General features: G+C 39.3%; 1 protein-coding gene across 2 annotated transcripts in view; it reads left to right on the top strand.

Moving 5' to 3' along the window:
* Positions 1-21,975, top strand: part of WBP4 (WW domain binding protein 4) — a 67,227-nt gene that overhangs the window by 24,627 nt on the left and 20,625 nt on the right. The window contains exon 10 of one of the 2 annotated variants that reach the window (XM_030311832.1): positions 5,947-5,966. The exons of the other annotated variant lie outside the window; for it this stretch is intronic. Coding sequence (XP_030167692.1) covers positions 5,947-5,950 — 4 coding nt within the window. The 3' untranslated portion in view covers positions 5,951-5,966. Of the gene's footprint in view, positions 1-5,946; positions 5,967-21,975 lie in introns of those variants that run through there. 2 annotated transcript variants of the gene reach the window in all.

The raw sequence follows: 21,975 nt of genomic DNA, 5'->3' as shown, positions 1-21,975 counted from the left end.
ATTTTCATACTCCGTGGTATAGTGATGAAAGTGAGCATTTATGTTTTCTGATTTCAGTGGAAATGTCTCTAAAATTTATATTAAGGATTATATTGACTATTGGCTTAAGATAGATAATTTTTATTATGTTGAGGAAGCATGCTTTATTTCCAGATTTTTAAAGGATTATTAACAGGGACACCTGGGTGGCTCAGTTGGTTAAGCTCCCGACTTCAGCTCAGGTCATGATCTTGCTATTTGTGAGTTTGAGCCCCGCATCGGGCTCTGTGCTAACAGCTCAGAACCTGGAGCTGCTTCAGATTCTGTGTTTCCCTCTTGCTCTGTCTGTCCCCTGCTTCCATTCTGTCTCTCTTTTTCTCTCAAAAATAACGATTAAAAAAAAGGACTATTAAGTAGCTTTTGATGGATTTCACTGGTGATACCTTTAATGGTGGTCTATAGTTTAATTGTGTTTTTGTTAGATGTGTGATATCGTTATCAGATTTTTGTATACAATTTATACAAAATTGTATACACTTTATACCTAAAGTGAATTAGGTAGTTTTCCATTTTTATTTATGCTTTTTTTCCCCCCAGTAACTTTGCAGTATCTTTTTTTTTCCAGTAACTTTCCATTCGTTCATATTCTAGAATACAAGTTTCTCAGTAATTAGAAAGTTTAAAAGAAAATACTAGTATAGTCCTCTGGTCCTGGAATTCTAGGGGAGTTAATTTTTTTATAACTTACTGGTTTCTTGCTTACTATCTTCGTGACTGTGGGCAAATTGCCTAATGTACCTAAGCCTCGATTTCTTCATCTGTAAAATGCCATAATAATAGTTCTAATTTCTAATTTATTGTGAGGAATAAATTAAAAAGACAAATCAAAGGCACCTGGGTGGCTCAATTGGTTTAGCGACCAACTCTTGATTTCAGCTCAAGTCATGATCTCATGATTCATGGGATTGAGCCCCACATCCAGCTCCATGCTGACAGTGCGGAGTCTGCTTGTAGTTTCCCTTCTCCCTCTCTCTGCTCCTTCCCCACTTATGCTCCCCCCGCAAAATAAATAAATACAAAGTAAAAAATAAAAAGCAACACAGCATCACTATGCAGTTGGTCTCTAGAACATCTAAATACTCAATAACTTACATGCTTGCAGCTGTTCTTGGGGAGTGGAGGATTCTCGAGTACTAGTTTTGGTAATTTATATTTTTCCCTAGAATCTTTTTTTTTTTTTTAATGTTTATTTTTGAAAGAACGTGAATGGGGAAGGGTCAGAGAGAGAGAGAATCTGAAGCAGGCTCCAGTGTCTGAGCTGTCAGCACAGAGCTCAACATGGGGCTTCAGCTCATGAACTGCAAGATCATGACCTGAGCCAAAGTCAGACCCATTATTGACTGAGCCGCACAGGCGCCACTCCCTAAGATCCCATCAAAGCTTAAATTTTAAAACATATGGTAATACATTGAACTTTCTGTATAGCTTGAGTTTTTCAGGTGTTAATGCCTCCTTTTGTTTTTATTTTTTTATTTTTTTAATTATTTATTTTTTAATTTACATCCAAGGTAGCATATGGTGCAACAATGATTTCAGGAGTAGATTCCTTAACCCCCTTAACCCATTTAGCCCATCCCCCCTCCCACAACCCCTTCAGCAACCCTCTGTTTGTTCTCTATTTATAAGAGTCTCTTATGATTTGTCCCCCTCCCTGTTTTTATATTATTTTTGCTTCCCTTCCCTTGTGTTCATCTGTTTTGTATCTTAATTAAAGTCCTCATTTGAGTGAAGTCATACGATATTTGTCTTTCTCTGACTAATTTCGCTTAGCATAATACCCCCTAGTTCCATCCATGTGGTTGCAAATGGCAAGATTTCATTCTTTTTAATTGCCGAGTAATACTCTATCGTATATATACCAACTGACCCAACCCTCAGGGTGCTCCATTGTATGTATATATACCACATCTTCATGGTAGCCATTGAATTTATGGATGGCTTTGAGCAGCATGGACATTTTAACAGTATTCATTCATCTGATTCTTGAACATGTACTGTCTTTGCATTTGTGTCGTTTTCAGTTTTTTCATCAGTGCCTTGTACTTTTCAGTGTACAGATCTTCCACCTCTTTCGTTAAATTTATCACTGAGTATTTTACTGTTTACGATGATATTGTAAATGGGTTTTTATTTTTTTTAGATATTTTGTTGTTAAGTGCATGCAAACAACTGATTTCTGGGTATTGATTTTGTATCATTCAACTTTACTGAACTCACTGATTAGTTCTAACAGTTTTTTGGTGGAGTCTTTGGGATTTTCTATGTATAATATGTATCATCTACAAACAGAGACACTTTTCCTTCTTCCTTTGTAATTTGGATGTCTTTTATTTATTTATTTCTTCTTGGCTTGATTGCTTTGGCTAGGACTTCTGGTACTATGTTGAATGGGAGTGGTAAGAGTGGGTATCCTTGTCTTGTTTTTCATATTACAGGAAAGCTTTCCATCTTTCACCATTCAGTATGATGTTGGCTGTGGGTTTATCATATATAGCCTTTGTGATTTTGAAATATGTTCATTCTACATCCAGTTCATTGAATGTTTTTTATCATGAAAAGATGTACTTCGTTAGTTTTCCTGCCTGTTGAAATTATCTTTCATTCTATTAATGGTATATCACAATTCATTTGCGAATGTTGAACCATCCTTGTATCCTGGGGATGAATCCCACTTGGTCATGCTGTATGATTCTTTTAATGTGCTGTTGAATTCAGTTCACAAGTAATTTGTTGAAAATTTTTGCCATCTATATTCATCAGGGATATGTGTCTGTAATTTTCTTTTCTTGTGGTGTCCTGCTCTGGCTTTGGTATCGAGTAATACATGCCTGCTGTAATGAGTTTAGGAGTGTTCCCTTCTCTTCAATATTTTGTTAATTACTGTTAGTTCTTCTATAAATAGTTGGTAGAATTCACCAGTGCATCTGGTCTTGGGCTCCTTGTGTTGGCATTTTTTGATTACTGGTTCAATATCCTTATTACTGGTCTGTTCAGATTTTCAGTTTTATCATGATTCAGCCTTAGTAGGTTGTGTGTTTCTAGGAATGTATCCATTTCTTCTAGGTCATCCAATTTGTTGGTGTACAGTTGTTCATGGTAGTTTCTTATGATGGTTTGTAGTTCTGTGGTGTCTATTGAAATGTCTCCTCTTTCATTTCTTCTGATTTATTTGGATCTTTTTTTTTTTTCCCTCAGTCTAGCTAAAGGTTTGTTAATTCTGTTTTTCTTTTCAATGAACCATCTCATAGGTTTCTTAATGTGTTCTATTCTGGCTTCTGTTTCTGCTGTGATCCCTGTTATTTCCTTCTTTCTGCTAACTTTGGGCTTAGTTTGTATTTTTTTCTAGTTTTAAGTTGTTTGAGATATTTCTTTTTTCTTAACATAGGCATTTATTGCATAAACCTCCCTCTTAGAACGACTTCTGCAGCATCCTATAGTTTTGGATATGTTGTGTTTCCTTTTATATTTCAACATTTTTTTTTTTAATCTCCCTTTCCTTCTTGGCCTTGTTAGCTGTTAAGCAGTTTATTTCCACATTTTTGTGAATTTTCTAAATTTTTTCCTGTTGACTTCTAGTTTCTTGCCATTTGGTCAGAAAAGATACTTGGTATTATTTCAGTCTTAAACTTGCTAAGATTTGTTTTCTGATATATCATATGATCTGTCCTAAGGAATGTTCCATGTGTGCTTGAGAAGAATGTGTAGTCTGCTGTTACATAGAATGTTCTGTAGATTATATTAGATCCACTTAGTCTAAAAAGTATGATCAAGTCTAGTGTTTCCTTGCTGATTTTCTGTCTGTGTGATCTATCCATTATTGGAAGTATCATACTGTACTCCCCTGCTATTTATTGGAGTCTGTTTTTCCCTTCCAATCTATGAATATTTGCTTAATTTATTTAGGTTCTGCAATTTGGAGTACATACATTTGCACCTTGATGACAATGATATAATTGTTATGTCTTTTTGATGGAATGACCCCTTTTCATTATATAATGGCTTTTTTTTTTTTTTTTTTTGGTGTCTTGATACCATTTTTGGCTTAAAGTCTGTTTTGTCTGCTATAACTATAGTTATCCTTGCTTTCTTTTGGTTTCCATTCTCATGGAATACTTTTTTCTGTCCCTTCACTTTGAGCCTGTGTGTGTCTTTAAATCAGATGCAAATCTCTTACAGGCAGCATATGGTTGGTTCTGGTTTTTTGGGTTTTTTTTTTGTTTGTTTTTAATCCACCTAAGCATTCTGTGTGTGTGTGTGTGTGTGTGTATTTTTTTTTTTTTTAACATTTATTTAGTTTTGAGAGAGAGACAGAGTATGAGCGGGGAAGGGACAGAGAGAGAGGGAAACACAGAATCCCAAGCAGCTCCAAGCTCTGAGCTGTTAGCACAGAGCCCACATGGGGCTCGAACCCACAAGTCATGAGATCATGACCTGAGTCGAAGTTGGACAGTCACCCGACGGAGCCTCCCAGTTACCTCTTTTCTATATATCTTTTTAAGATTGTATTTTTAAGTACTCTCTACACCCAATATGGGGCTTAAACTCACACCCCCAAGATCAAGAGTGATATGCTCCACCGCCTAAGCCAGCCAGGCGCCCTAGCATTCTTAATCTTTGATTGGAGAATTTAATATATAATTGTTTTTTGGCTATTTTGTTGTTCCTTTTCCCACCCCCACTCTTGCTGCTTTCCTTTCTGAATTCATAGTAATATGCCTTGCTTCCCTTCTCTTTATCTTTTGTGAATCTGCTTTAGGTTTTTGCTTTGTAATTACTATGGTGCTTTTATTAAAAATTTTATACATATTATAGAGTACTTTACACTGATAAAAACTTCAATCACATACAAAAAGTATCTTTTTATTCCTACTCCTTTTATGGTTTTTGATGTCACAATTTACATCTTTATGTATTGTGTATCCATTAACAATTGTTTACACTATAACTGGGGTTTTGTTTTGTTTTGTTTTGTTTTGTTTTGTTTTGTTTTGTTTTTATTGGAGAGAAAGAGACAGAATCCCAAACAGACTCCAGGCTCAGTGCAGAGCCCAGAGTGGGACTCAATCCCACAACCCTGAGATTATGACCTGAGCTGAAATCAAGAGTCAGTCGGCTTCACCGGTTGAGACACCCAGGCACTATTTTTAATTGTATTTGTCCTTTAACCCTTATACTAGAGCTGAGTTTAACACACCATCATATTATGATATTAGAGTATACTGAATCTGACTATATGTTTACCTTTACCATTGTTTTGTATGTTTTCATATATTTTCATTCATGTTAGTAATTAGTAGCTTAAGCTTTTATTTAAGCTTAAAGAACTGCTTACAGCACAGCACCACTTTAGTGGTGATAAATATCCTGAGTTTTGGTTGTGTTTTGTTTTTTTGTTTTTTTTTTTTTTAATTTTTTTTTTCAACGTTTATTTATTTTTGGGACAGAGAGAGACAGAGCATGAACGGGGGAGGGGCAGAGAGAGAGGGAGACACAGAATCGGAAACAGGCTCCAGGCTCCGAGCCATCAGCCCAGAGCCTGACGCGGGGCTCGAACTCACGGACCGCGAGATCGTGACCTGGCTGAAGTCGGACACTTAACCGACTGCGCCACCCAGGCGCCCCTGTGTTTTGTTTTTTAATTAAAGAAAGTATTTATCTCACCTTCATTTCTGAAGGAGAGTTTAGCTGGGTATTCTTGTTTTCCAGTTTATTTCTTTCAGCAGTTTGAATATACCATCTCTTTTCTGGCTTACAAGGTTTCTGCTGAGATCTACTGATAGCCTTATGGAATTCCCTTATATGAGAGAAATTTTTTTTCTTGCTGTTTTTAAAATTCTCTCTTCATTTTTTATTTTACGTTTATTAAAGTGTGTCTTAGAGAAGATCTTTTTGGATTGAAATTTTTAGGTGACTGGTTAGCTTCAACTTAGATGTACAGATCTTTCCCCACATTTGGTTAAGTTTTCACCCATTATTTTTTAACTTCTTTCTGATAATACCCCTTCATTTATTTTTCTTTAACTCCAATACAGTTAATATACAGTGTTATATTAGTTTCAGGTTTACAATATAGTGATTCAGTAATTATTCTATACATTACTCAGTGCTCACATGATAAATGTACTCTTAATCCCCTTCACCTGTTTCACCCATCCCCCCACTCCTCTCCTCTGTAATCATCAGGTTCTCTGTAGTTAAGAGTGTTTTTTCCTTTGTCTTTTTTGTTCTTTGTTCATTTGTTTTGATTCCACGTATAAGTGAAATCATGTGCTATTTGTCTTTCTCTAATTCATTTATTCTACTCCCCCCCCATTCCCTCACATTCAAGATATATGGTGTCGTACTTTATTTACATGCTTTTATTTTGTGAATCCCTTGACTGGTTTATATAGATATACTTAATCTTACTGCTTTTGTGCTTCCTGCTTTTCTTACTCCTACTTATGGTCTTTCCACTCAAAAAATTCCCTTTAACACTTCTTTGTTTGTTTGTTTGTTTGTTTGTTTTAAGTAGGCTCCACACCCAATGTGGGGCTCAAGCTCACAACCTTCAGATCGCATGCTCTATCAACTGAGCCATCCAGGCACCTCCCCACCTTAACATTTCTTGTAGGGATAGTGATGAATTCCTTAATGGTGATGAATTCAATGGTGGTGGTGAATTCCTTAACTTTGGAAAATGCTTTATCTCTCCTATTCTGAATGATAGCATTTCTGAATAGAATATTGATTGCAGGGTGTTTTTCTTTCAGCATTTTGAATATATTGTGCCACTCCATCCCATCCTGCAAAGTTTCTACTGAAAAATTTGCTGCAAGCCTTATTTTGTTTCCCTTGTATGTAACTGTTTTCTCTTGCTACCTTTAAAATTCTCTATCACTACTTTTTGCTATTTTAATTACTGTGTGTCTGGGTGTGGACCTCCTCGGGTTGATTTTGTTGGGGGCTCTTTGTGCCTCTTGGATCTGGATTTCTGTTTCCTTCCCCAAATTCAGGGAAGTTTTCAGCTATTATTTCTTCAAATAAATTTTCTGCCCCCCTTTCTCTCTCCTCGTCTTCAGGAATCCCTATAATGTGAATGTTATACTTGATAGTGTTACCAAGTTCCTTAAGTCTATTTACGTTTCCCCCCCCCCCCTCCTGTTCAGCTTGATTGCTTTCTGTTATGTCTTCCAGGTCACTGATCTATTCTTCTGCTTCCTCTACTATTTATTCCCTTTAGTGTTTTTTTAATTTTATTTATTGAGTTCTTCATTTCCCATTGGTTCTTTTTTATGATTTCAATCTTTTTTTCAAGGGTCTCACTGAGGTTCTCCACTCTTTTCTCAAGTCCAGTATCTTTATGACAATTACGTTTAAGTTCTCTATGAGGCATATTATCCATTTTATTTAGCTCTCTTGTTATTTTGTCCTCTACTTTCATTTGGGACATATTTGTCTGTCTACTCATTTTCTCTAACTCTCTCTGTCTATTTCTGTATGTTAGGACAGTCAGCTACATCTCCTGCTCTTGAAAGTAGTGGCCTTAAGAAAAGGTTCTATAGTACCCTGCAGTGCAGTGGCCTCCTGTTCACCAGATACTGACACTTCAAGGGTGTCTCTTATGTGTGTTGTGTGCACCCTACTGCTGTGGCTGAGCAGTTTGCCTTCAGAACAGTCACCTGCAGTGGCTCTGTTTGCCTGTTGGGGGCAGGGTTTCATTCATGTGTCATAAGTGAGCCAGTCTGGGGCTGCCTTGGGCCTGAGTTGAGTCAGACCAGACATTTGCCAGAGGTTGGGTAGCAGCAAAATTCAGGGTACTTTCCCTGTGTTGTCATCTGAGAAGCTTTCGTTGATGGGCGGGGCCTGCAGTCAGACCTAGTGTCTGCCCCCAGCCTGCTGCTACGGCTGCGGCTGCCGTAGGGCTGGTGTGTCTGGTTATCTTATCCTCAGGGCAGGTGAGGAGTGGTGCTGGTCCCTGTCAAGAGCTGCTTGCTTACTGTCAGGCTTGAGGCACTACTTTGGATGTACTTAAGCCAAGGGCATATTGGAGGGGGCTCGGTCTTTGAGAGAATACAAGGGCAGGGTGCAGTGTTAACAAGGTTTTGTAGGTCTGTTGTGGTAGGAGACCTGGAGCCACTTTAGGAAACTATTACCACAGGGCTGGAGGGGACCAGTCCTCAGGAGAGAGCAGTGGTGGGGCTCAGTGCCAGCAAAATGTATACTGATCCGCTACAGGAGGAGCCCTGCTGGGTCAGGGGACAGGTCGTAGAAGGAGGAAAGTACCAGCACCACACTGATTCCCACAGTATCCATGTGGCTAGGCTGGGGGTGTAAGGGAGGGAAATGGTAGCTGCCACCTTCTTTGTTCCTAGAAAAGTCTCCTAAAGATCCCTGCCCCACCAAAAGATCCCTAGTCCTCTAGCACATGCTCTAAAACTAGTAAATAAGGCTCTTTCCTATATATGCCACACATTTTTCCATCTGCTGCTTCTGTGCTTTTTCTCAGTGCAGGGCTATTTGTTGTGCTGTCTCTTTAAAGGTGGGGGCTCAGTTTTCCTGTTGACCTCCACCTCTCCCACAGCCAGGCTTGCTGATTTTTAAAGTTCCAGATGTTAAGCCCACTGATTGTAAGAACTTGTGAAATTAGGCCCCCCTGGTTTTCAAAAGCCAAATGTTACAGGGATTCATCTTCCCAGGGCAGTTTCCCTATGCCTGGAGTGAGTGTCTCTCTGCCTTCTCCACGCCCACAGCATCCCTCCCTTCCGTAGTCTTGCCAGTCTGACCATGTCTCTCCGTCCTTCCTACTCTGTTTGATGTGGCCTCTTCTCTACATTTAACTGTGGAGAGTCTGTTCTGCCAGGCTTTGGGTCATTTTCTGGGTTGTTTACACTGATGTGGATGTTATCTAGTTGTATGGGACAAGGTAAGCTAAGAATCCTCCTACTCTGCCATATTCCCCTAAGTCCTCCAGCCATTATTGCTTTAAATAAGCTTTGTAATCCTTTCTCCCTCCCTTTCCTTCTGAGATTCTAATGATGCATACATTATACATATACACTGCAGTGGAAGCTGGTGTCAGGGGTTGGGCTAGGGTATACAGGTGTGCAGCTAGAGGAACTGGCTACAGATGAGAATGATCAAGCAGGCCAGTGACAGAAGATATGGCTTGATTCAGATCCACAAGCAGCTTCAGGGGACCTAGCTGTTAGCATGATCTCCTGTGCTGTAGTGCCTTCACCTGTCCCTGGTGTGCACATTTCAGTAGAGACTGGTAATGGGTGTTAGGGTGGCCCCATTTTTTTTTTAATTTTTTAAAATTATTTTTGAGAGAGAGAGAGAGCATGCAGGGAAGGGGAGGGAGAGGAGACACAGAATCCTAAGCAGACTTCATGCTGTCAGTACAGAGCCTGATGCAGGGCTCGAACTCACAAACTGTGAGATCATGACCTGAACCAAAATCAAGAGTCAGATGCTTAACTTAGACACCCAGGCGCCCCAGGGTGGCAACATTTAAATGCACAGCTAGCCCTAAGTGTACAAATAGCAGTGGGGGGTCAGCCACAGATGTCTACACTGGCATCTTGCACTTGCACAGAGGCCTGAGCTGGCTGTTAGTGTGGTTCCAGGCTCTGGCAGAGGCAGGGGTGGAGGGACTCAGGCAGTTGGCATCAGGGAAAGCTAATACCTCTTGGGTGAAATACCTGGTGAAAGTCTGGAGTAGGTGTGCTATTTAGTTAGAAGGAGGAGCCATTGGTTCGTTCTTCAGTGGCAAAAGCTGCTGAGTTTGTAAAGCAGGTCACCGTGAACCACCGTCACTCCTGCTGCATGACTGCTCTTGGTAGACCCTGCCTTTTTTCCTTGTTCCTATCTATCTCAGTACATCTCAGCTTTGCGAGTCTGAAGTGAAACTGAAGTACTTCCTGCAGTACCCCAAAAGGCTAGATAAGGTGGTCACTCACTCCTCTCTTGATATCCTGGTGAAAGGAACTTTCTAGCTGGGAAGTTTCCTCTTGACTGATCAATGTCACCTTGGCAAATGAAATGATACAGGCAACATGAAGAGAAAGAACCTTCTCTTTTGCAATTCTCAAGGTTTTTTTTGTGCTGCTAAAATATCTTAAGAGGACTCCAGAGTTCTCCCAGAGCTGTTTTTGTTTACATATAGCTCTCTAATTGTTGATCATTTTATGGGGGAGCAGAAGCTTAGGTCTCCACTAAAGGATTTTTTAAAATACATTTTTACTTAATGAATCAGCTCTTGTTTTTAATTGTCTATTTTATTATGCTTCTAGTTGTTAATGGATTTTCTGTTTATCCATTTTTACTTTTATTTTTCTAATTTTGTTACCCTGACTTTTCTTAAGTTTCTTTATTTTTGTTCTTTCTTCAGATAAACACTTAGACTGTTGACAGGGCATGAGAAAGGGATGTTTTTGTTTCTTAACCAAAACAGTTAAAGTTGTTCGATCTCTGAATATAGTTATGCCCATATATTGCATAAACTTTGAATGAAGGTTCCGTGATTTCATGGTTTATGGAATAGTTTAGTATTGTATTTTTGCTCAGTTTTTGATTTGGTGGTTTTCCAGGAGAGTATTTGTTTTTGTTAACCTTAAAAATAAACCTGCCAGTTATTTTACCAACAAAAATGGGTTTATTCAGTAATAGCAGAGAATTGCATTCCAGGACTAGCAAACTATGGCAAAACCATAGGCAAGTCCACAGAACAAAAGAGAGAAATGCTCTTTTGTAGAAGAAAGATACTGGGAAGGCTGTTATAAACAAACAAACAAAAAAAATCCATTAGAATAAAGTGGGAACTTGGAAGTATAGTGGCTTTTCATTGACTGGGTTGTGATGGTCTCTCATTGGCTGGACTGTTGTTGCAGGGGTGGGGATAGAGAAAGAAAGCCTTCCTCCTACTGGGATACTAAAGTGGTATCCTTGTTCTCTTTCTGTAGGGTACCACTCCCTGGGGAGTGGAAGGGTGTGAAAGCTCCCCCTGCTGGCCTCCTGACTCCATTCTAAATGAAGTGTCCTTTTATTAATTGTCATATCCTTCTCCCCACTTTTTTTTTTTTTGACTCAAATAAGACAGAAGTATATTTTTCTCTGTAATATGCAGAGATCAAAGGTGATTCAGAGCAGGTAAGTATCTATATTCCATAAAATCATTCAGTGATGCAGGTTCTTTCCATCTTGTTGTTCTGCCATTCTCCAAGATGTTGTCTGTTGGATTGTCAAAACTGGGTCACCACCATATCCATGTTTCTCCCCTGAGAAAGGAAAAAGAGTGGTGGAAGACACATCCAGTGTTTTAAGGCCAAGACTCCGAAGACCCATGAATTGAACTTAGTTTACATGGCTGGGCATACCTAACTGCAGGAAAGGCTCCAAAATGTAGTCTTGAGAAGCCATGTGTCCAGCTAATGCCCTAATACTAGGGAATAAAGGGAGAATGGATTTAAGGGATTACTGGATCCTAGGGTAGTTCTATTTTTTTTTGAGGAATATCCATACTGTTTTCCCATAGTGGCTGTGCCAGTTTGCATTCCCACCAGCAGTGCACAAGGGTTCCTTTTCTCCACATCCTTGCCAACACTTGTTGTTTCTTATATTTCTAATTTTAGACATTCTGACAGATGTGAGGTGATGTCTCTTTGTGGCTTTAATTTGCATTTCCCTGTTGATCAGTGATGTTGAGCATCCTTTCGTATGTCCACTGGCCATCTGGATGTCTTCAGAGAGATGTCTTATGCCCATTTTTTAATTGGATTATTTCTTTTTGAGGTGTTGAGTTGTATCAGTTCTTTATATATTTGGATATACTGACCATTACTGGATATATCATTTGCAGATATCTTCTCCCATTTGGTAGGTTGTCTTCCTGTTGTGTTGATTGTTTCTTCACTGTGCAGAAACATTTTATTTGATGTAGTCCCAGTAGTTATTTTTGCTTTTGTTTCCCTTCCTTCTTTTAGGAGATATATCTAGAAAAATGTTCCTATGGCTGATGTCAGAGACCATACTGCCTATGCTCTCTTCAAGGATTTTTATGGTTTCATGTCTCACATTTAGGTCTTTAATCCATTTTGAATTTATTTCTGTGTATGGTGTAAGAAAGTGGTCCAGTTTCATTCTTTTGCATGTAGCTATCCAGTTCTTCCAACACCATTTATTGAAGAGACTTTTTTCCATTGTATATTCATTCCTCCTTTGTCGAAGATTAATTGACCATATAATTGTGGGTTTATTTCTGGCTTTTCTATTCTATTCTTTTGATCTCTGTGTCTGTTTTATACCAGTACCATTACTGTTTTAATTACTACCACTTCATAATGTAACTTGAAATCAGGAATTGTGATACCTCCAGTTTTGTTTTTCTTTTTCAACGTTTATTTATTTTTGGGACAGAGAGAGACAGAGCATGAACGGGGGAGGGGCAGAGAGAGAGGGAGACACAGAATCGGAAACAGGCTCCAGGCTCTGAGCCATCAGCCCAGAGCCCGACACGGGGCTCGAACTCCCGGACCGCGAGATCGTGACCTGGCTGAAGTCGGACGCTTAACCGACTGCGCCACCCAGGCGCCCCTTGTTTTTCTTTTTCAAGACTGCTTTGGCTATTTAAGGTCTTTTGTGGTTCCATACAAATTTTAAGATTGTTTGTTCTAGTTCTGTGAAAAATGCTATTGGTATTTTGATAGGGATTGCATTAAATCTGTAGATTGCTTTAAGTGATAAAGACATATTCTCACTAAAGACAACAGTATTTGTTCCTCCAACCCATGAACATAGAATGTCTTCCATTTGCATTGTCACGAATTTCTTTCTTCAGTGTTTCATAGTTTTCAGAGTATAGGTATTTCACCTCTTCAGTTAAGCAGATATTTTATTGTTTGGGGTATAATTATAACTGGGATTGTTGTCTTAATTTCACTTTCTGCTACTTCATTATTAGTGTATTGGAATGCAGCAGATTCTATACAGTGATTTATATCCTACAACTTTACTGAGTTAATTTATCAGTCTTTAGGCTAGTTTTGTATGTATAGTATATTGTCTCCACATAATGACTGTTTTACTTCTTCCTTCCCAATTTGGATGCCTTTTATTTCTTTGTTGTCTAATTGCTTTGGCTAGGACTTTCAGTACTGTGCTGAATAAAAGTTGTGACATGACATCCTTGTCATGTTGTTGACCTTAGGGGAAAAGCTCTCAGTTTTTTGTTGAGTATGATGTTGGCTAAGGGTTTTTCATATAAGGCTTTTGTTAAATTGAGTTATATTCCCTCTACACCTGTATTGCAAAGGATTTTGTATACATCCATGGATGTTGTACTTAGTCATATGTTTTTTATCCTTTATCTTTTGAAGTGACATATCACGTTGATTGTTTTACAAATATTAAACCACTTTTTCATTCCGAGAATAAATCCCACTTGATTGTGGTGTATGATTATTAATATGTTGTTGGATTCAGTTTGCTAATACTTTGCAGAAAATTTTTGCATGTATGTTCATGAGAGATACTGGTCTGTAGTTCTCTTTTTTTGTGGTGTCTTTATTGGTTCTGGTATTAACAGTGAATGAATTTGAAAGTTTTCCTTCTTGTATTTTTTGAAGTAGTTTGAAAAGAATAGGTATTAACTCTTTTTATACAGTTGGTAGAATTCACCCGTGAAGCCATCTGGTTCTAGACTTTTGTTTTTTGGAAGTTTTCTGATTACTGATTCAATTTCATACCTTGTAACTGGTCTGCTCAGTTTTTTTTATTTTTCTTCATTTAATTTTAATAGCTTATATGTTTCTGTGAATTATCCATTTCTTCTAAGTTGATTTGTTGGTATGTAGGTTTTCATAGTATTGTTACAATTGTTTGTATTTCTGTGGTGTTGGTTATTTCTCCTATTATTGATTTGTTTATTAGGTCCTCTCTTTTCTGATGAGTCTGGCTAGAGATTTATCAATTTCCTTGATCTCTTTCAAAGCACCAGTTCCTGGTTTCATTCACCTGTTATTTTTTTAGTTTCCATATCATTTATGTCTGTTCTGAGCTTTGTTATTTACTTTCTTTGCTGTTTGGGGGTTTGTTTGTTCTTTTTCTTAGTTCTTTAGGTATAGGCATAAGATTAAGTTGTTTGAGACTTCTCTTGCTTCTTCACATAGGCCTGTTTTGCTGTAATCTTCCCTCATAGGACAGCTCATTTCATCCCAAAGATTTGGGGTGATTATGTTCTCATTTTCATTTATGTTTAGTAGCATGATATTTGACCTCCATATATTTGCCCTATTTCCAGATTTTTTCTTGTGGTTGATTTCTCGTTTCATACCATTGTGTTCAGGAAAGATAACCTGGTATGACATCGATCTATTAATGTATTACCTTCAATTATTTCCTTTTGTTTGCTATTACTATTTATGCATTTTGGTGCTTCTATTTTGGGTGCATAAATATTTACAGCGTTATTGGATTTTCCCCTTTATTATTATATAGTGTTTCTTTGTCTCTTGTTACAGTCTTTGGTTTTAAAGTCTGTTATGCCTGATACAAGTATTGCTACCTCGGCTTTCTTTTGACATCCATTTACATGATAGATGTTTTCTCCATCCCCTCACTTTCATTCTTGAGGTGTCTTTAGGTCGAAAGTGAGGTCTCTTATAGGCAGCATATAAATGGGTCTTGGTTTTTTATCCACTCCTGTCACCAGTGTCTTTTAATTGAGGCATTTAGTCCGTTATGTTCAAATACATCACTATGTATTTATTGCCATTTTTTACTTGTTTTCTGGTTATTTCTATAGATTATTCTCTGATCCTTTCTTGTCCTGTCATGGTTGTTTGCTTTTCTAGAAATACATTTGGATTTCTTTCTCTTTATTCTTTTCATATCTGTTACTGGTTTTTGAGTTGTGGTTATCATTAGGTTATATCTTCTGCATATATTCTGTATTAACTTGATGGTCACTTAAAATTTGAACCCCTTCTTTACTCCTCTACCCCATTTAAGTATATGATGTTATATTTTACATCTTTTTATTTTATGATTCCTTTGATTTTTTTTTTTTACAGAAATATTTACTGCTTTGTGTTTTTTACTTTTCATACTATGATTTATGGTCTTTAATTCCCAGAGAGGCTCCTTTAATACTTCTGAAGGGGTTGGTTTAGTGGCCACGAACTTTGTTAGTTTTGTTTGTCTGAAAAACTCTGGGGGCACCTGAGTGGCTCAGTCAAAGTGTTTGATTCTTGGTTTTGGCTCAGGTCATCTCACGGTTTGTGAGTTCAAGCCCTGTGTTGGGCTCTACGCCGCTGATACAGAGCCTGATTAGGATTATCTTTCTCTCTCCGTCTGTCCTCTGCCCTTCCCCCCCTTACTCACACTCTTTCTCTCAAAATAATAAATAAACTTAAAAAAAGAAAAGCTTGTGTCCCTGCCCTCTATTCCAAATGATAGCCTTACTGATTAGAATATTCTTGGCTGCAGATATTGCCCTTGCAGCACTGAATATTTCATATCACTCCCTTCTGACCTGGAAAGTGTCCTGCTAAAATCCACTGATCGCTTTAATGGGTTTTCTCTTTTATGTAACTGTTTTCTTTTCTCTTGCTGCTTTAATTTTTTTTCTTTATTGCCACTCTTTGCCATTCAATTATTATGTATCTTGCTGTGAACCCTCATTGGATTCAATTTTTGGGAGATCTCTGTGCCTCTTGGATCTGGATATCTGTTTCCTTCCCCAGATGAGGCAACTTTTCAGCCATTATTCTTCAAAATAAATTTCTACCCCCTTTTCTCTGTCTTCTTCTGAGATCCCTATAATAAAAATGTCATTACATTTGATGGAGTCACTGAGTCCGCTAAGACTGTTCTTAATTTGCATAATTCTCTTTCCTCTCCTTTGCTCAGTTTAGTTACTTTCCATTACTCTAATTTTCCAGGTCATTAATTTGTTACTCTGCTTCATCTAGCCTGCTATTTATTCCTTCAGGTGTATTTTAATTACATTTGTACCCTTGACCTCTGGTTCTTTATCTCTGTGTTGAGGGTCTCATTGATGTTCTCACACTCTTCTCAAGTCCATTGAGTATCTTTATGATTTTTTTTTAACATTGATTCATTTTGAAAGAGACAGTATAAGCAGGGGAGGGGCAGAGAGAGAGGGAGACAGAATCCAAAGTAGGCTTCAGGCTCTGAGCTGTCAGCACAGAGCCTGATGCGGGCCTCGAACCCGTGAACCGCAAGATCATGACCTGAGCCAAAGTCGACGCTTAAACCGACTGAGCCACCCATGTGCCCCATCTGATGATTTTTTTTAAGTGTATTTTGAGAGAGACAGAGACTGCTGATGATGCGAAGGGGTAGAGAGAGAGAATTCCAAGCAGGCTCCACACTGTCAGCACAGAGACCAACGTGGGGCTCGAAGTCATGAAACCGTGAGATCATGACCTGAGCTGAAGGCAAGAGTCAGAACGCTTAAACCGACTGAACCACCCAGGCCACCCAATCATTATTTTTTAACGTTTATTTATTTATTTTGAAAGAGAGGGGGTGCACACATGAGCTGAGGAGGGGCAGACAGAGAATCCGAAGCAGGCTCCATGCTGTCAGTGCAGAGCCATATGTGGGGCTCAAACTCACAAACTATGAGATCATGACTTGAGCCGAAATCAAGAGTCAGACACTTAGCTGACTGAGACCCCTGTGATGTCCCCTGTGATCATTATTTAAATTCTCTATCAGGCATATACTTCTGTCCATTTGACTTAGCTCTCTTGCTGTGGTTGGTTCTATTCTTTAATGTGAGAGATGTTTCTCTGCTTCCTCATTCTGTCTTTCTGTGTTTCCGTGTGTTGGGAAGGTCAGCTACTTCTCTTCTTCTTAACAATAACAGTCTTATGAAGAAGAGGTCCTGTAGTGCCCTGTAGTGCAGTGTCTCCTGTTCCCCAGGCCTAGCAACTTCAGAGAGTGTTTCCTTTATGTGTGTTCTCTGTGTTGAGTCTTGACCTCTTTTGCCCTCAGTCAGTTGTTTGCCGAGTCTGTCTTTGCCTGTTGTGGGCAGCATTTGGTTCCCAGCCTTTTAAAGCGTACAATGGTCTGCTTGCAAAATGAGACCTGCCCCCCACAGGAACTGAGGTTTCACAAAACCTGTGGGTCTGGAGATGTGGAGTTGGCACGATTGCACCAGACTTCTCAGGGAGAGGGGCTGTAGCTCTGGGATTGAGGCAAATGTGACTGGGAAGGGCAGATCCACTGAAGTGCAGAGGTGGGTGCAGCGGGGCTTGGTATAAGCAAAGTAGGTAATGACTGCCAGCATCACTGGTTCCCACAGGTGGCCATTGTTTATGCTGGCGGACAGGGGAGGGAAATGGTGCCTGCCAGCTTCTTTGCTCCTGGAGTTTCCCTCGCAAGCCCCGAGTCTCAGGGCCATGCTGTGAAATGAGCAAATCAACTTTCCTCTCTTGTCTGTTCCTGGTGTTTTTCAAACTACTGGTTCTACGCTGTATCTGCCTATGTTGTTTGCTGTGCTGTCTCTTTAAGGGCACAAACTCAGCTTCCTAATGCCCTCGGGTTCTCCCAGAACTGAGCCCTCTTATCTTTAAAATTCTAGGCTTTAAGCCTCACTGGTTGTTGGAACCACAAAATTCAATCCCTCTCACTTTAAAAGACAAACTTTATGAGGATTCATCCTCCGCATTTATGGCCTCCTGCATAAATGTCTAGTTTTTGCTCTTCTCCACACCTACTGACTTTCTCCCCACCACAGATGGCCACAGTCCATTCTACTCTCAGACCACATCTTTGCCTTTCCTGCTTTCTTCAGTGTGGCCTCCTCTCTGCCTTTAGTTGTGGAATTTGTTCTGCCCATTTTGGATCGTCTGGGTTATTAACACTGACGTTATTATCTGGTTGTATCCATGGGACAAGGCAAGCTAAAGGTCTTCCTACCCCTCCATCATCCCAGCCAGCCCTCCACATTTCTCCCTTTTGATCAAGTTTCTTTGAAAGTATCACTGATAAGGGTGCTTGGTTGTCTCATTCAGTTAAGCATCCAGATTCTTGATCTCAGCTCAGGTCTTGATCTCAGAGTCATGAGTTCAAGCCCCATGTTGGGCTCCACACTGGGTATGAAGCCTACTTTAAAAAAAAAAAAAGTATCACTGATCAAGTCAGGTTTTCCATATTCAGTGTGTTTATCCCTCAGAGTCTGGAAGAACCTTTCCAGGTTGTCATGTGTAATATCAGAAAGAAAGTATATAACAGTTGGAAACTACTTAAAGCCACATTTGATTAACTAGGAAAGTTAAGAGGAAGAAACTCTGAGGTACTCCCACTTAAAGTCCCAGTCTTCTTCAAGGTTCTAAGTGTTGGAGTCATCTTAAAGTGTTGGCCAACATCCTTTATTGGGTACACTTTTTTTTTACTTCAATAGGCAAAAAATATATAAAACTTAAATAATTACACAAAAACAGAAGTAACAATTCTAAATCATATAATGGTTCCAAACCAGATTCCAAACCAGGACTCTTGGTCTGAAAGTAGCCAGGTGAAATATTTTTGGCACTTATTCCAACTTAGGGGAGAATGGTTCCCCCTGTGAAGGCAAACCTGGGCTTGTGTATGCCTCCTTTCCAGAAGTCCCCACTTAAAGCAACCATGAAAACACATAGTAGATACTGCACACTGAAAGAATTAACCAAATGCATTTTGGAAGATACAGTGCAGGTATAATCATGAAGCAAAAGCTGTGAGCTTTTTGCAAAATAGCAAAACTTGAAATTTCGACTTTTTTAAAGTGTTATCTCAGAAGAAGTATCTAGAACCAAATGTGTTATTAATAATACAGTCAGTAAGTTTCCAAAATTAGAGACCCATTATTTGGATAAGAATCTAACGTCAGTTAATGGGTTTAGATGAAATAAAACTTCTGTGAATTCTGAAACTTCTGACCCTTAAAAAAGCAAGTAAAAAATTAATTTGTCCTAGGATCATGATAAGGCTTTTCCTAAAAGCCATAATCAAAGAAGGGGGTGTTTTGCAAGGGCTTGAGAAATGCAGATGAGTACCTTGTCCTTTCCATGAGAGAGAAGAAAGTGAGAAAACGGTATTCAGCCTGGTCCAGGTCATAGGGAAAACTATGTCATCAGATTGCATCTGCTTCAGTTTCAGCAAATCTTACTTTCAGGTCACCAGGTGATGTACGATCCAGTCAGGGTTTGCTTCCTTCCTCCCTCCCTCCCTCCCTCCCTCCCTTCCTTCCTTCCTCCCTCCCTCCCTCCCTCCCTTCCTTCCTCCCTCCCTCCCTCCCTCCCTTCCTCCCTTCCTTCCTTTTTAATGTTTGTTTATGTTTGAGAAAGAGAAACAGAACACAACCGGGGAGGGGCAGAGAGAAAGGGAGACACAGAATCAGAAGCAGGCTCCAGGCTCCCAGGTGTCAGCACAGAGCCTGATACAGGACTCAAATTCATGACCCATGAGATCATGACCTGAGCCAAAGTCAGACACTTAACTGACTGAGCCACCTAGGCGCCCCAGGTGCTTTCTTTACATGAACCAAAAGTCTATTCCCTGGAGTTTGGAGGCATAAGGATTGGTTTGTAGTTCCCGATAAGAGCCTTTCTAGCAAGGTAGAAGAGTATGTGGAGGTGCATTTTCCAGCAGACAAAATCCTCAGTTTGCAAGATGTGATACTTAAGGTCTTTGTCTCCTCCAAAGTGCACTGTGAAAAACATGTACCAAAACATGGTTATTTTTGACAGAAGCAATTAGGTCTTTACAGTGTTGAAATATATTTTCTTTTTTTTTGTTAATGTCTATTTATTTTGAGAGAGCACGTGTGAGCAGGGGAAGGGCAGAGAGAGAGGGAGAGAGGGATCGCAAGCAAGCTCCGTGCTCAGCTCAGAGCTCACAACTGTGAGATCATGACCTGAGCCAAAATCGAGTTGGACGCTTAAATGACTGAGCCACCCAGGCGCCCCTATGTTCTTTTATTAACTGTGCGTCAGAGGAGGCAAGAGCCAAGTGTATTGGAAATCCTGTGACTGTCCCAGAGAGTGAGAGGTTTTGGTCAGGGTTTTTGGAGGGTCTCTACAAATTGTACCAGTTGAGTCTTAATAGTGCTGTTACTGCATGTGAGTAACTCTGAGGATTAAGGATGGTATGCACAATGAAAGTGTTCTAAAACTGGCCAAACAGCATAGATTTGTCAAAGCACCTGGCCAGTAAAAAGGATTCCCCACTCACTGTGAAATTTGAGAGGGGTTCCCAGGTAGAGATAATCTCAGAATTTTAGCCACAGAAGCATTATTGGCTTGTCTACAAGGGAAAGCTTTGATTCAGTGAGAAAACATGCAAACCATGACTAAAACATTTACCCATGAGAGGGACAAGTTGTATGAGATCCATTTTTACAAACAGGTTTCCCTGGAATATACTTTGGAAAAGTGGGACAAGTGATTTAGGCACTTTTTGCTGCCTTATTAACTTTCCTCACCAGTATTGGTTGAGGAATGCTATTATTTTATCAGTAAACCACAGGTTTAAAGCATATACAGAGCTAAGTATTAGGAATCTTAGAAGTACTGGTAAGACTAGATTGTTATTTAGTCCAAAGTTGTCTTTTTATCAAGCCAATGATTATTACATTTCAAATAGTGTTCCTGCTTGCCTGGGGCCAATTGTTAGATATCACTTGTCAGTTTTTCCAGATTATCATTTGGGATAATATCCCTGTGGACTTGATAGAGGTTTGGCTGTTGGTCTCCTTGAGTGCAGCATTTTTGACAGAGGTATCAATGAGGTGGTTTCCTTTGGCCTATAAGAGAGTTAAGTCTAGAATGCCTAGGAACCTTAATAATAACTAGAGCTATTGACAAAAGTACAACATCTGATAAACTTTGGACATAAGTCATTTTTAGTTTCATTAGAGGTAAGGACACCTTGTTTCTATAATATTCCAAAGTCATTAGCTCTCCCAAAGGTATACCAACTGTCAGCTTAAACATTTATAGTTTTACCATTGATTAAGGTACAAGCTCAAGTAAGGATGTGTACCTCAGCTTCTTGGGTTGAAGTAGTCAAAGGTTAAAGGTGCCACCTCAATGACTTCAAAAGGAGTATGCAGTAATATACCAAGCACTATTTACCATTTTTATCCTTTAAATAAGAACCATCAGTAAACCATGAAAAATCTGCATTAGTTTAAGGAATTTCCTGTAAATGGTCACAGGGAATCAAAAGGTGAGCTGTCAGCATTAAGTAGTCATGAGGGATTTCATCCATGAAGGAGGGAAGAATAAGGGGTTAAGGTTATTGCAATGAGAAAGAGTTATATCAGGAGCAGTTAGAAGGATTTCATATGAGGTGAGCAAGAGTGTGAAGAGAATTCAGGAGGGCTTCTGCTGCACGGGCACGAGGACACATGAAGAGAATCCCCTATTTCATGAGTGGCCTTAACTAAAAAAGCAGTGGCAGAAATGGCTCTGAGGCAAGGGGGGGATATCTCTGTGCCACAGGGTCTAGTTGGCTTTAATAGCATGTGGGTCCATGATGGTCCTCATGTTTTGGGATGAGTACTCCAAGGGCCTTCCCTTCCCTCTCATATATGAAGGAAAAAGGGGAAGTTGATAATTAGGATGTCCGAGAGCAAGGGGCTTTATTAGGCTTTAAGTTCTCAAAGGCCATGTCATCTTTCCAAATAACAGGGTTATGTTTGTCACTTTTTAATAAAGCGTGTAAAGGTTGAGCCATTATAGAGAAGTTAGGAATTCAGTTTTGACAGTAGCCAGCCAGTGCAAGAAAGCCTTGTAATTACTGCTTAGTTTTAGATTGGGGGAAATTCAGGATGCCTTGAAGTCTACCTGGATCCAAATGTAGTCCTTATTTTGAGATCAGTTGCCCTAAGTGTCTAACCTGAGTTTGAGCAAACTGCAATTTTTCTTTGGAGATTTTATGTCC

Source organism: Lynx canadensis, chromosome A1 (genome assembly GCF_007474595.2).
Source record: "Lynx canadensis isolate LIC74 chromosome A1, mLynCan4.pri.v2, whole genome shotgun sequence".
In the NCBI taxonomy this organism is placed as follows: Eukaryota; Metazoa; Chordata; class Mammalia; order Carnivora; family Felidae; genus Lynx; species Lynx canadensis.
The sequence above is the reverse complement of the archived record's forward strand: the minus strand, read 5'-3'. Positions and strand labels throughout refer to the sequence as shown.